The sequence below is a fragment of the Myotis nattereri genome, assembly GCF_964212035.1.
Source record: "Myotis nattereri genome assembly, chromosome: 1".
NCBI lineage: Eukaryota > Metazoa > Chordata > Mammalia > Chiroptera > Vespertilionidae > Myotis > Myotis nattereri.
Genome location: NC_138075.1, coordinates 147,903,465 through 147,919,832, shown reverse-complemented (window position 1 = coordinate 147,919,832; position 16,368 = coordinate 147,903,465). Strand labels below are relative to the sequence as shown.

Genomic DNA, 16,368 nt, shown 5'->3' with positions numbered 1-16,368 from the left:
GGAGAAAAGCAGGTCAGACAATGAGAAAACCCAACATTCGAGAAAGAGAGTATCTTCGAGTTTGATCGTGCGGCACGATCTCAGAGCTCTGCACGTTGTTAGATCCAAAATATTTCATCATGAACGTTGACGAGAGAGATGAGCAGGGTCGCTGGACTGCAAGCGGTTCAGGGGAACTTCTACATAAGGCCGGTGTTATCCTACTGCTTGGAGGGAAAGGGAACTTCCCAACACAGGTAGCTCAGTGGGAAAGCTGCAGATTGGGAAGTGATCCCTAGACAAGCATTTAGAAGGTCAGCTCACACCAAAGAAAACATTGCTGCCTTTTTAACATAAACATAAACTAAATCATCACTTTCTGTGCCAGCTACCCACCTTCTCCTTTCTCGGTTACCACCCTATCACACAGGTCCCTCCTCTCTATAAAAGCCTGACTACATCCCCTGCATCCTGCCCTCTCTGCTCCACCCCCAAGCACCAGTGCCAGGCTAGTCTTCCAGAACCACGTCTCCCATCCCTGCACCACGTGATTCCAGTGCTGCCCGTGCCCCTGCTGCCTAGAGCTGCGCTGCCCAATATGGTAGCCATTGCCGTAGGGGAGTGCTGGGCACCCGGACCACAGCCAGTCCATGTGCGTGTAAAACACACGCCAGGTTCTGAAGACTTAATACCCAAATGAGAAAGAACGTAAAATTACCTTAATAATTTTTGTATTGATTATATATTAAAATGTTAATATAATCACTTCTCAGCCTTTTGGCTATGGTCAAGTGTAGTATCTGTTCTTATCAGTTTGAAATGTTAATATTTGGGGTATGTTGGAATAAATAAAATATATTTTAAATTAATCTCACCTGTTTATTTTTACTTTTCCTAATGTGGCTACTAGAAAATTTTAAATTATATATGTGACTGACATTATATTTCTATTGACAGTGCTGGTCTAGAGAAAACCCCAATGACTAACCCTCAGATTCTCATCTTCCACAAATGTAACCCAATGCACCGGTTATCAACTGAATTGTATCCCCCAAAATTCACATGTTGAATCCCTAACTCCCATGGTGACTATATTTGGAGAAAGGGCCTAAGGGAAGTAATTAAGGTTAAATGAGGTTGTAAGAATGGGGCCCTGATCCAATAGGATTGGTGTCATTATAAGAGGAAGAGACATCAGCTCTCTCTCTCTCTCTCTCTCCCCCCCCCCCTTGCTCCCCCACTCTCTGCATGAGCCACAGAGAAGTGTGTGTGTGTGTGTGTGTGTGTGTGTGTGTGTGTGTGTGTGCTGCAAGAAGGCAGCTTCTGTAAGCCAGGGAGAGTCCTCACCAAGAACCGAATGGGCTGGCACCTTGATCTGGGACATCTAGCCTCCAGAACTGTGAGAAAATAAATGTCTTGTTTAGGCCACCCAGTCTGCACAGCAGACAAGGACACTACCTTAACCAGCCTCGATTTCTGCTTTCTTTCACATACAACCTATAGGCAATGCTCAATGAGGCTACTTTCTACCCCCTCACGTTTCTGCCTAGTAAAAATTCATGCCTGCAAAATAATCCTTCCTCTATGAAGTCTTCCCCCAAACCTGCAGCAGGTATTTCTCCCAGTTCTGAGCTTCCACTGCAGTTTTCACTTCTCTTATGATGCTTGCCTTTCTTCACCATTCATCACAGCTGTGTTTTTCTTAGATCATTCTCCTTGCAAGCAAGGACTGCTTTTATCACCTTGGTATTCCCTCCAGTTCCTAGTGCTGTGCCGCTGTACTAATAGAGGCCCATTAAATATCTGTCCCATAGAATCACGATCCTGAATGGCTCAAATTGAGCCTTTTTATTTTTATATATATATTGTATTGATTTTTTACAGAGAGGAAGGGAGAAGGATAGAGAGTTAAGAAACATCCATGAGAGAGAAACATCAATCAGCTGCCTCCTGCACAGCCTCTACTGGGGATGTGCCCACAACCAAGGTACATGCCCTTGACCAGAATTGAACTTGGGACCCTTCAGTCTGCAGGCCGTTGCTCTATCCACTGAGCCAAACCAGTTAGGGCTCAAATTGAGTCTTTTTAAAAACTGACTTCCTGTTACTATTTCTATGAATTATCACCCTGAGATTGAAAGAGCTTTTGCAAGAAGCAAAGACAAAGATAGACTTTTGGCCAAGAAGCACAGCTACTCTTTACAATAAGAATAACAACTCTTGAAAAAAACCCAAGATGGTGGCATAGGTAAACACCGGAGTTTGCTGCCTCGACAACCACTTCAAAAATACAACTAAAAGACAGAACGGACATCATCCAGAACCACAGGAAGGCTGGCTGAGTGGAAATTCTACAACTAGAAGGAAAGAGAAAAGCATACCGAGACTCAGAGGAGGCGCAGTGCGGAAGTAAAATACTAAGGTACAGAGGCACACACGGAGCGGACTGGCGGCTGAGGGTGCGGTTGTCATTTTCAATAGGGAGGGAGTCTCAGGCTCTGAGCTCCAGTTCCGGGTGAGTCTCTGGGGACCCAGACTCATACGGGAGAAGCGGGACTGTCTGGCATCGGTCGGAACTCAAGGGCAGCTTTCTGTCGGAGGGGCTTGCAGCGATTGCAGAGACACTGAGAAGCTGGGCCTCTGAGAGCAGCCATAACTGCTCGCTCCGCCCTGTTGATCCCGTGGGACCTGCCCCGCCCAAGCCCTGCAGGGAGGCTTTTGCTGGATAGCCTAAGGCAGAGGCTAGATTAGCACCTCCCTAGAGATCCAGGAGCCAGTGTACCCAGAGGTCAGAGTGGAACCATCCAGTTTGAAGCTCCGTGGAACCATAAAGGACACACTCAGGGGGCAGACTCAGTGAGCACCAAAGCCCCACTGAAGCAAGTCTTGCCCCAGAGGGGTGTCTCCAGCACAGAAGTTCTCCCACTGCAGACACAGTTGATTCTCACAGGCAATTGGCCTGGAGGTCAATTCCTCCCAGTGATACCTACAACAATCGTGCCTTAACTACAACAAGACTGTGCACAAAGCCTACAAGGGGGTGCACCAAGAGTGTCCTCCTCAGGTAATTGGGGAGGCTGAACCACTGGGCCCTAGAGGACACTTAGCACAGAAAACCACTTTATCAACATAGGGAAGCATAAAAAATGCGGAGACAAAGAAAAAGGACACAAATGACAGAAATGGAGGAAAGCAAACTACTGGATATAGAGTTCAAAACCACACTTTTAGGTTTTTCAAGAATTTTCTAGAAACTGCCGATTAACTTAATGAGACCTACAAGAAATCTAATGAGACCCTTGAGGTTGTGATAAAGGACCAACTAGAAATTAAGCATACACTGACTGAAATAAAGAATATTATACAGACTCCCAACAGCAGACCAGAGGATCGCAAGAATAAAATCAATGATTTGAAATACGAAGAAGCAAAAAACACCCAACCGGAAAAGCAAAATGAAAAAAGAATCTAAAAATACGAAGATAGTGTAAGGAGCCTCTGGGACAGCTTCAAGCATACCAACATCAGAATTATAGGGGTGCCAGAAGAAGAGAAAGAGCAAGATATTGAAAACCTATTTGAAGAAATAGTGACAGAAAACTTCCCCTACCTGGTGAAAGAAATAGACTTACAAGTCCAGGAAGCGCAGAGAACCCCAAACAAAAGGAATCCAAAGGGGACCACACCAAGACACATCATAATTAAAATGCCAAGAGCAGAAGACAAAGAGAGAATCTTAAAAGCAGCAAGAGAAAGAAAGTCAGTTACCTACAAGGGAGTACCCATACACCTGTCAGCTGACTTCTCAACAGAAACTTTGCAGGCCAGAAGGGAGTGGCAAGAAATATTCAAAGTGATGAATGCCAAGAACCTACAACCAAGATGACTTTATCCAGCAAAGCTATCATTCAGAATTGAAGGTCAGATAAAGAGCTTCACAGATAAGAAAAAGCTAAAGGAGTTCATCACCACCAAACCAGGATTATATGAAATGCTGAAAGGTATCCTTTAAGAAAAGGAAGAAGACGAAAAAGGTAAAGATACAAATTATGAACAACAAATACACATCTATCAACAAGTGAATCTGAAAATCAAGTGAATAAATAATCTGATGAACAGAATGAACTGTGATTATAATAGAATCAGGGGCATAGAAAGGGAGTGGACTGACTATTCTTGTGGGGGGAAAGGGGTGAGGGGGATTCGGGAAGAGACTGGGCAAAAATCGTGCACCTATGGATGAGGACAGTGGGTGGGGAGTGAGGGAGGAGGGTGGGGTGGGAACTGGGTGGAGGGGAGTTATGGGGGGAAAAAGAGGAACAAATGTAATAATCTGAACAATAAAGATTTAATAAAAAAAAGTAACAACTCTTATATAGCACTGTATCTATATCTATATCTATATCTATATATCTATATATCTATATCTATAGAGGAAGGGAAGGAGGAGATGGAAGATGAGAGGGAGAGGGAAAGGGTAGGAGCCAGCTCACTGCTTCTATGGGGCAGGCTGGGCCCTTCCTTTCTCTTCAAAGTAAATTAAATATACAGCCTGTTTGTCTAAATTATCTATGAGCCAGCTTAATTAGAGCAGTGACATTTTCCTGACTGACAGCCAAATATGTGCTCAAAATAGCACTTACAGATGTCTGTGAACTCCACAAAACTAATCTGCTAAAGGCCTGATTTAAATCAGCCAGATCCTGGAAGCTGAATGATATTTCATCTTTAATCTCAACATATAGGAGAAAGCAGGACCATTTTAGTTTCTTACCAGGGTATCTGCCCCTCGCTGTAAAAAGATTTTTATGTTTTCAGCAGGAAAATAAAACACTCAGAGACATTCTGAAGCCCTGTACAACCTTAGACACCCACTTCACTGGTGCGAGGGCTGCAGGCAGGCCTTCACTTGCACGGTGATGCTTCGCTTCTGACACTTGGCATGGGACAGGGCAGCCACTGCGGAACTCCCCTCCAACAATCCACACCCAGACGTTGGCAGAGGATGGTGGTTATGAAAGAGGTTTAATCATTCATTATTTGTGTCTAAATGCCAGTGGCTTGAGTCTTTCATCTATTATCAAGAGCCACCGAAGAGCCCTTTTCACAGAACCACACCTCTTTTCCTACACACACACACACACACACACACACACACACACACACACTCAAACCTATATCTGCAGTTCACAGCTGTTCCATTGCCAAATTTGGTGACAAAGAAAATGTTCAATTCCACCCAGGATGGCTCAAGGAATGGAGTATTATTATTTTTTATAATATTTTGATTGCTTTATTTTTCTTTAGAGAGAGAGAGGCAGGGAGAGGGAGAGAGAAAGAGAAACATTGAGAATAGAACATCGATCATCTGCCTCCTGCATGCCCCATACTGAGACTGAACCCACAATGTGAGCACATGCACCCCCTACCAGAATTGAACCAGCAACCCCTCAGGGCACTGGATGACACCGAACCAAGCCACACTGGCCGGGGATCAAGGTATGCAGTATTGAAGAGGCCCTGGCATCACTCGAAACCAGACAAAAGAACTAGAAAGGCAGAGGGGTGAATGCCTCTGCTGGGTGCTGTCGCTGACTAGTGCAAGAACAGTACACGGGCACAAGCTTGACTATGCACCAAGAACTGAAAGATGTCCGTTTGAACAGGCCACACAACTCCTTTTAGTCTTAACATGTACATCACCCAGTTATATCCTGCCTTTTCTTGGCCCACCACACCCAGAGCATTCCATGATTCTCCAAGGCCTGCCTCCGCCCACCCACCTGAGCACACAAACTCTTACCAAGACAGTGAGTCCCATTTCCTCGGTAGCCTTCTGAGCACATGCAAACATAGCTGCCTTCTGTGTTGATGCACTTGGAGGAGGGGTGCGGGCAAACCGTGATGCCCATCTCACATTCATCCATATCTGTGGGCAAATGATGAACTAATGAAACACATAGGCCTTTCTAGGTTAAATGAGGATACGAGGAAAGAATAAGTATAATCTTAAATATGATCATTCAGTTGTTTACAGAGACTGCAAATGCAATGCAAACCCAGAAAGCTCATGTCTCAGTCGATTTTTACAGATCCCTCACATGTCTGATTAGCTACATATGTGTAAGTAAGTCACTTTGTGCCAGAGTTTCAGGCCATAAGGACTGAAACTTTTTACAGTAATCACTAACTTAATAATTTTGAGGCAATCAATGTAAAATAGAAGCCGATTCATCATAGTCTATTTATTAAATTAAAACATATGACCTAAGCTTTTGGAGGAAAAAAGGCTGTGTTTTTATTGCAATTGTTGGTCTTATAAATTTGACTTGAACTCAAATTCATACTTCTGAACTAATTATAAATTCTTCTCCTTAATGTCAACTCCATATATAATGTAATTTTAACATAAACTCAATGTAATGTAACAACATACTATGTTTCATAATACTATACATGCCACCCATTATCTTTTTTGTTGTTGTTGTTGGTTAAACTATTACATATGTCTCCTCCCCCACCCCCCACCACTCCCACCCCTGAGGGCAAGCCCATTATCTTTTTAGCTAATACCAAATAATTTATTCAATCCTGCTGATTACATAAATCCTTCAGGAGATTTTTGAACCCATTTGATCTGAAAGAATGTTTCTGGTTCACTATTTTCCGCAGGTATGTACATTGACCTTCACTCTTACCAGAACATACTTTTCCATCTCCAGCAAATCCTCTCAAACACTGGCACGTGGCAACCTCGTCCTCTGAGACGCACTGAGAGTGTGGACCACATCCCACGGGACTACAGTCATCTTCATCTGCAAAGAGCGAGAACCCCATCAGATTATTTCCATACCTCAGAGGTGACAATGGGCTTTCATGTTCTGGGTTCTACTGAACACTCCAGTGTGCCCTTTTCCAAGTTCTGGGACAGGTTATTCTCCAAATAGAAACACTGCTGACCTGGAAGTTATATCCATCTTAAAGGGCTCACACGCCATATGTTCTCATTTACATGCTCTCAACAAATCTTTAGTCCTAAAGAACTGTTTGGTGTTCAAGCAGCCCTGCATGAACTTATTTACAATTTTTAAAAGCATTTAACATTTGAATTATAACATTTCTAGGAGTAAATGGACTCAAGTTTCAGAAGGTTTATAGCTTATTTGAGAATTCCCAACCATAATGACATACAAAAGAGGTCAATATGTTCTTATCCCTCAAAGACACACAGTGTAATATATAGCAAGTATCTCTGTGTACTAACATGGCAAAGAGATTCAATCATAAAGATTTAGTGTTGATTTACTAAAATTACATTTCATATATAATAGAATATGTATGTTTATTATCAAGATTTATGCAGAGACTTGCAAACCTCAAGGCACTTTTACAAAGTCATGAACCATATAAACTAAATGCTGTAAATGGATCATTTCATTTCATACTCCATTAAATGCAAATGCCCCAGGGGACAGAGTTGCATGCTGAGCCATAAACATGAGCAAGTCCCCCGCTACCCCCCTGCCCTTTAACTACTATATAATCACTCTCCAAATGCCTCCTCCCTTTTGGAGTTGGGGGGATCTGGCATACCACAGTAGGATATAAACTGTCATCTGTCTATTCATTAGTAAGTTTGCTCATCTAAGTATAGAAGAAGTCAAACGTGCCCATAAATTTAAAGAAAGTTAAATGATCAAAGTAGGATTTGATGCCATGTGAACGCAGACTTGGGTAATTGTGTTTGATTTGCTTAGCTATTTCAGTAAGATTTCTCTTGTGGGAAAACATACCTTTCAGGCTTGCCTGGTAATGTGTCACTTCTGACTCTTAAAGATGGATAACTTCAGACTAAATCAATTACCCATTTGATTCGGCATTTATCTGGAGGACTAGCTTCCAAATCACAAGGCTGTTCAGAGTGTGTGGTGGACAGTATTCAATTACTCAATTTTAAATCACTTGCACAATTATCTTAAATTAGAATCTGATTCAGGATTTATTTCGTAACTTGCAAACCCTACGGTTGCTTTGCACAATAAAAAGCAATGGATGTGCAATTGTGGGAGGGATGGGCTACAGCCAAAGTTCTTTCCACCATAAACTAGCTCTGGAAAGAAGGAATGCCTGGGCTTTGCAATCCTCTTCTCTAGAATACAAGTGACAATTTCTGTCCAGTCTACTTTACATGATTGTTGAATGTCCTTGGAGAAAAAGTGATCTTTAAAACTCCTTTGAAAATTATAAAATATTATGCATAGCTAAATAAGGATGATAAGGAAGAAGCATGCTGTGACAGCCTGAATCACAATTTGCCTTATCACACTAGAGAAGATTCTGGGGCCTGTTGGTAAAATTAATAATTTCATTCAAAAGTACCTAATGCATACCGGATCCTAATGAGAGCCAAAAATACAGTGGTGGGGAATATAGACAAGGACTCTGCTTTCTTATATAATTAACTAGAGGCTCAGGGCACAAAATCGCAATCCAGAACCACTGGCTCCTAACCACGCACCTGCCTGCCTGCCTGAGGCCCCTAACTGCTCCCCTGCCAGCCTGATCCCCCTAACTGATCTCCCCTCTGGCCTATTCTCCCTAGCTGCCTAACTGCTCTCCCCTGCCAACTTGATTCCCCTAACTGCTCTCCCCTGCTGCCCTGATTACCCTAACTGCCTATCTTCTCTCCTAGCCTGATCCCCCTAACTGCCTATCTGCACTCCCTTCCTCTCCACGCCCTGCGGACCCCAGCGCAGGCGTGCGAAGAGGTCTCCACCGCAGCCCTGCCCCTGCCCTGATTGGTCGTTATGTGATGGCATCCCAACCAATTTGCATATTCCTCTATTATTAGTATAGATTATTTAAGTACAGGTATGGTAAGCACTCTTCATAAAATAATCCCTAGTTCTAAGAGAACTGAAGTGGCTCACCTGGATCAGGAGACTAGGAAAGACTTTCTGAGCAAGGGCATATAAAGCTGAGGTCTGGCCGGGCCAGCATGACTCAGTGGTTGAGCCAAGAGGTCCCAGTTCAACTCCCAGTTAGGGCACATGCCTGGGTTGCAGGCTTAATTACCAGTGTGGGGCATGCAGGAGGCAGCCAATCAATGATTCTCTCTCATCATTGATGTTTCTATCTCTCTCTCCCTCTCCTTTCCTCTCTGAAATCAATAAAAAAATTAAAAATAAATACATTTTTTTTAAAAAGCTGAGGTCTGAAGGATTTGCAGGACTTGGAAGGATTAGAAAGAGCAGCTGCATGCTCCCAGTAAGACCAGGGTAACTGAAGCAGGTCACAGAAAGCCGAGGACAGAAGGGCACACATCTTGGTTGGTGAAGCATATAAGGATTAGTTTATCTAAGGGCCCAACAGGCCACATTACGAATTTTAAATTTTATTCATGAACTAGAATCATTCATAATTTTAGTAGATTTGACAATGAAATTTTTATGATTGAGTTTCTTTGTCATATTATACACAGATCAACTGGCTACAAATCAATGCGTGTCTTTGGGGAATAAAAATATATTGACCTAAAATCCAACATAGAGTTTTCAAGCTCTTTTTAGTATAGACACTTTTTCAAAATGAAATCTCACTCATAAATAAGACCCCTTAGACTAACACAGGTAGAACTACAATTTTATAAGCAAAGACAAAATAGAACACAATCCAAGTATGAAAAGATTAGGTCACTTTAACCAAGACAATCAATTCCATCTATTCTACACAAGGCACAGTATGTCTCCAGATGAGAGCCAAACACAGCCTATGATATATACATTCCAAATATTTGGCCATTTCATCACTCTTCCATTTCAACCCATGTGCCTAAATTACTGTCATTTATCTTGATCTTTAAGTCCCCTAAGCATTAGTCTTTCAAAATATACTCTATGAACCTCTAGGGATCCCAAGTGACTTTGAAAGTTTCTCTATATTGTTCATATTTATATTGTTTTATTCCATCACATTGTTTGTCTCCACATCAGACCATGATCTTGGAGACTGGGGCTATATTTATCTCATCATGGCAACAGGCACTTAGCATGATGTGTGACAAATAAATAGTTATTAAATGAATAATATTCCTAATGCGACAATGTTTTCCAGTTCTCACTTTCTTGACATGAATTAATTATTTGGTCATAATTTTTTAAAATCTTTGGTCAAGTCACTAACTTCATATTTCTTAGTCTCAGTTTTTATATCTGTAAGATGATGTGCTGTGGTAAGTATCAAATTGGAGGATAAAGTGCCTGGTAAACTCTAAAGCTCCATATAAATTATCATTGCTAAAAATATCCACCTCTTTGTAGTCTATTAAAAAATCACACCGATAAGTTCCTATGAGGAGGGATAAGACTTATACATTAACAAATTAGTCTGTAGATCATAAAAGTTGGACGAGCACTTTGTTAAGTGTAATGTCCTACTGTGGAGTTTCCAAACATATTTTAAGTCACAGACACTGTTAAAATCTTACTTAGCTGCACTTGATTGAAGGCCAGAGACCTAGATGGAGAAGGTGTGGGGTCTGCAGAAGACCTAGGGCTGAGCTAAATCCAATTTGAAAACCACCGGTCTCATGAGTGAATACAGAATATAAAAGAATTATGTTCCCTAAAGTTGTTAAATACTGAACAAATAACTTAGCAATTTGGTGATAAATGTGCCATATAGAGGGAAAATTCTAACAGTTGCTATTTGTGGACTTCCTGGAGCAGCTGAAGCAAATGACCTATATTTTCTTATCAATTACTATCTACTTTCACACTAATGGAAGTACAGCTAGATGGGCCAAATATCAAAAATACAAGGTGTGGGGGATACACTCAAATCTGTTCTGTCTTATTTTTCACCCTTGTTTCCAAGTTAGATTTCTTCCAAGAAGGTTCAGTGCAGAGTCTCAATGAATAAAGTTCATGTCCAGTCTAATACGGGGCCATCTTCCTCCAGCACATGGTTCAGAAGAGAAGTTCCAAAGTTGGAGTCCAAAGTTGGGCTTCACTAGTTTTGTGTAGATTTAGCCAACATTAAGTTAGAGGATAATTCAGAATTTTAATTGGTAGGATGGAAATTGTTGGGACCAAAGCTGTACTGGAGGATTTATTATTCATACCTGACACCATGATTTCAGCCACCAGCATATGCTGAGTTTCTGTAATGTTATCTTCAAATCCTCGACTGCTGGATAAGATGCCTGATGGCATTACTTGATTACTTAGATCTGCGTTGCTACCTATTGGAAGTCAACAGATATAATTAATTTATCTTTTATGATTCAAAAAATGTTGTATTTATATTTATGGCTCTTTTTTGGGTGTGAATTCAGATTCACTCTTACAGTAAGAGCATTCAAGGAAACTATCAGGGTCTTGGTGATTTAGAAAACCTCACCTGCTATACCACACCATCCCAGCTTTACTCCATGCAACTGATGGTTGAGGAAAAGGAGGCAGTGGGGGTGAAAGACAGGACATTTTTAGGTATTGGCAAAAAAACAATAAGAGTGAAATACTACAATCCTTATAAATATACTCAGCCCATAATCATAGACTGTCATTACAAGGGAAAATTAGGGGTCTGATCTCCCCAACCTGACTTCCATATGCACTCCTCCTTTAGGCTGTTTCAAGACTTATTTTTGCCTGATTTTTTATTTAAAAATGTGGAGGAGCATAAATAAGCCATAATTTAATATAGGCATAGGACCTATACAACCTCTAAGACATGGAAAAATTGGATTCCCTAAAATACCAAATACTCTCTCTAAGTATGGTGCATGGATCCCTGAGGTTCCATTGCATGGAGTCTATAAGGCCAAGCTATTTTTATAAAAGGCAAATAACATTGATGTTTTTTGTCTTTTTTCACTGCGTCTACATTGATACTGATGGGCAAAAGTAATGATGGGTGGAATTCAGTGCCTTAGCATGAATCAAGGCCATGGCATCAAACTCTACTAGTGCTCATGTTCTTCACTGCCACATACACTCACACACACACTCACACACACACACACACACACACACACACACACACACACGTGTGCACATACATTTCACTTTCACTTAAGAAGATCCATGATAAAGAGTAAGAATGATTAATTTTTAAACATCTCGACCATGGAACATTTGGCTCTTTGATATTCTGTATAATAAAATGGAAAGTACACATAAAACACTCCGTTATCTGTGAAAATACTGAATTATGATGGTTGTCTGAAGGAAAATCACTTGTATGTTCTTTGAGTTGCAAGTTGAAACCAGACTCTTTTTTCACTGAGCATAACTTTCACGCAAAAGAATGACTGATCAACTATGTTATTAACACTTAAAGGTTTGGCAAGCGTTTTTTGAGAAATGAGTGAAGTGAGCCTGCCACTTCAAGGGAAACAACTCACAGTACTTGTTGCCAATAATAAAATTTGAGCTTTCAAGTGAAAAGTAGAATTATAGAAAATGTTTTCATCTACCATGAGCTTGACAAAAATCTCGATACTCAAAGACTTTTCTGATGAGTTCGAAGATAATAATAAATTAATGTGATTTCTGTATCTTAATGTGACAATTGAAAGACTTGCATAACTCAACCATATTTTCAAATGACCAAAACATGATGCTAATAAACCATGCAAGGTAAAATAGAGCCACTCAAAGCACAAAATAGACCCTTGGATTTTAATGTGTCAGAAGGCAAAAAAGTTCATTGATATGGTTTCAGATTCCACATTGCAACTAAACTCTAAGAAACTACCAACTGTATAGTTCTGACATAGTATCAAATAAAAAATACAAAAAAGGGCATCTGAGAAAGCTAAGTATTCCCCCTTTTCTAACTCTGTCTCTGTAAAACCAAATTTTCTTCATGTGCTTTAACCAAAACAACACAGTAGCAAATTTAACCTACAAGCAGATATGAGAATCCAGCTGCCCTCTACTAAATCAGATATTAAAGATATAAAGGAAAACCAATGCCATTCTTCTTACTGCATATCTTTGTTTGGAAAAATATAATTATTTCAGCTCAGCTGGTGTGGATCAGTGGTTGAGTGCTGACTTATGAACCAGGAAGTCAGTTTGACTCCCAATCAGGGCACATGCCTGGATTGCAGGCTCAATCTCCAGTTGGGGGCATGCAGGAGGTAGCCAATCAATGATTCTCTCTCATCATTGATATCTCTATCTCTCTCTCCCTCTCCCTTCCTCTGTATATTAATTTTATATAATTATAAAAAGTATATAATTATTTCATTTATTTCCTTAAATTATGTTATGTTCATATATAATGGAGTATTAGTATAATTTTAATATAAATATTTTTAGAATGTTTTAGTTTTAATTTCTAATATAAATATGGATAGATATAACTTACATAAACAAAAACTCTTTGCAGTTCTCAGTTATTTTTAAGAATGTAAAGGACACTTGAAACTAAAAATATTGAGAACTGTTGTCCTAAGACAACAATGAATAGAAAGTTCTGAAAATCCAAAATATCTAATTCTAGTTCATGGATAGATTGATCCATTTATTTGCTGTCAATCTGTCATCTACCTTACACCATGCCTATTAGATGAATACAAATTTTTTTAAAAAAATATTTTAAATAAAAGGTAAATTCTCTTTGGTACAAAGATATCAAGAGATATATCCAAATATACCAAAACTGCTTAGATGTACAGTCAAGAAAAGGAAGTCAGGACTACTGACACATCACACTGGGCCTGCTCTTCCTCTTCCTCAAAGTCATAGTTAGTTTTTAAAAACATGACCACAGCTTTCTCAGGTTGGATTCCTCATACTTGCTTGAGGAAATATTATTTATTAGAAAAGACTTTGACTTCTATCTTAACACCAATCACATGGCAGGGGGCTTGTATATGACCACCTCCAACAGTGAGGCCATAAAACTTCTAAACAAAATATCTCTGAACATTAATTGAGGTGGTAAAATACTGGCATTTATTTCTAAACTTGGGCTACTCCACCATAAAGAGGGGGTTGGAGGATTGGGCTTTGAATATTTTCTTTTGTTCACTAAGTTTACAACAAGAGGAGATCAATTCAATTTAGTCTTTAATAAGAAGCCCAGACTCATCAGAGGAAGAAAAACAAAAAAACACTTGGCCTCCGTGAAAGCAGAGGGGCTTTTAATTATACAACATATTAATATTAAAATATTAAAAGCATAGGGTTTTCTTGATGTGCTGTATGAAGAAACTGTATAGAACTGTATCCCTGAGCCAAGGTAGGATGATTTAGCACATAATTTATTACATTACCTGCCGGTATCTGATGAACATTTAGAGCCAGACACTTCTTCCCACCTGGGGCTTTCACAAAACCTTCACGACATGAACACCGAGCAATTCCAAACTTCTCTTTGCAAATATGTTCACAGCCTCCATTTTGGAATAAGCAGGGATCCGCTCCTAGCGGGGGAAAGAGCTGCATTCACAGATGGGCTTGGAGATCAAAAGGGCACATTGATACAAATCACAGTGTACAGTTCAGCGGGAGAGAAACTCGGTGTCTCTAAATGGAGCCTGTAGCAAGGGCTATTTCAGAAGCACTCCTATAAGGAGCTCAGTTTAGCTCAAAATGTTATTACCTTCTGAGTTACTTATGGAGGATAACCAGTACTGTTGTCTGAGAAGCTCTTTAGAAAGAGGATATTCCTATTTCCTACCCCATGATCTAGTCAGACGGACACAGGGCAGCTCAGAAGGAAGAGTTGCTGTAGGACACGAGGTGCCTTTTCTACCTGCTCACTCCCTGGCCTCAGGGTGTGGAGAAAGGCCCCATTGTAGACAGAAGCGTCCCCCTGCAGGTGGTTAAACTGTCCCTCTCCCACCCTCATCCTCAGTGCCTTTAACCCAAGAATCTTTTAAAAAGACGAGATAGATAAAAGCTGTCTAGTAGGGGGGGGAAATGGGATTGAAAGAATAAAGCCCAAATTCACTACCAGGCTGTCTTAGTTTAAACAAAATCCAAATCTCGGGAAATCTTAACCTCAACCTGGATTAGTGAGAATTGCAACATCCCCCCTCCTCCCCTGCCATCGAACAATTAAAATAGTTGCAGATTCCAGCCAAAGAAAGACTGTGTAACATGTCCAGTGTACCTGGTTTTGCCAATGGATGAACTACAACCAGTGATGAGGGCTTCAGCATGCTGCCTCGGAGACGTACCCTGTTTTTGCCAGTCCTCTTGTGCACCCTTATTACCGATGGCATGGTCCAGTCGGAGAGCCACACGTGATCCTCAAACACAGCCACAGCAAACGGGTGACCTGGAAGCAGTCCCACTGCATTACATACGTCTTGTCTTTGCCATGAATATTTTTAAAAGAATAAGGCTTGAAACACACACACGATTCCTACACTTATCCCTACCTCATCTTCGAATGGGAGCCTGGTGGTATGAAGTCCTAGCAAAGCCCATGGTCACCCAGCTTTTGGAGAACTGGAGAATAAGGGCTCATTGGCATACAGGATGACGCAAACGTAGGTTTACAGTTATGAGTATGCAAAACACAGAGTTTATTCTTGTATTATTATTTATTAACTAGAGGCCCGATGCACAAAATTCGTGCAAGGGGCTCGCCCTCACAGCCCCTGCTGCTTCGGCCCCTCGCAGCCCCGGCTTTGTCCAGAAGGTCGTCGTGAGGGTCGTTCTGCTGTTTGGTCTAATTAGCATATTAGCTCTTTATTATATAGGATTGTTGTATTATTTTCCGTATGAACAACTTTAGACCTACTTTTGCCCTACCCTGTAATTTCACCAAGAGGAAGGAGGCCAGGTGGGAACTTTGTGTTCAGTGATCTGTCAGTAATTAGAAAATTGAATAAGTTATCTTACCCTTCTTTGCCTTCAGTCCCTTGTCCTTTGAATGGCAGTAATAAGTAGCACACTAATTCACAGGTTGTTGTAAGGATATTTAAAAATTTAAGGTAACTGAATAACAGGCTCTTCAAATTCCCTTCTCCATCAACACATTTCCCTGCCTTGGACTCCCACCTCCTTTCCTATCTCGCCTCTTATATAATATTAATCCACTGCCCTGTGCCCTTGGTATCGTCCTCTGTTAAGCTGTCTCTAGATCAGCGGTTCTCAACCTGTGGGTCGCCAACCCCTTGGGGGTCGAACGACCCATTCACAGGGGTCGCCTAAGACCATCGGAAAACACATATATAATTACATATTGTTTTTGTGATTAATCACTATGTTTTAATTATGTTCAATTTGGAACAATGAAAATACATCCTGCATATCAGATATTTACATTACAATTCATAACAGTAGCAAAATTATAGTTATGAAGTAACAACGAAAATAATTTTATGGTTGGGGGTCACCATAACATGAGGAACTGTATTAAAGG

At 40.7% G+C, this 16,368-nt stretch overlaps 1 protein-coding gene across 1 annotated transcript in view; it reads right to left on the bottom strand.

The window, feature by feature from the left end:
• Nucleotides 1–16,368, bottom strand: part of EGF (epidermal growth factor) — a 62,900-nt gene that overhangs the window by 17,554 nt on the left and 28,978 nt on the right. Inside the window, exons 10-14 of the mRNA XM_081091449.1 lie at nt 15,109–15,276; nt 14,267–14,416; nt 11,102–11,221; nt 6,678–6,794; nt 5,783–5,908 (exon numbers count right to left, since the gene is read on the bottom strand). Coding sequence (XP_080947575.1) covers nt 5,783–5,908; nt 6,678–6,794; nt 11,102–11,221; nt 14,267–14,416; nt 15,109–15,276 — 681 coding nt within the window. The remainder of the gene's footprint in view (nt 1–5,782; nt 5,909–6,677; nt 6,795–11,101; nt 11,222–14,266; nt 14,417–15,108; nt 15,277–16,368) is intronic.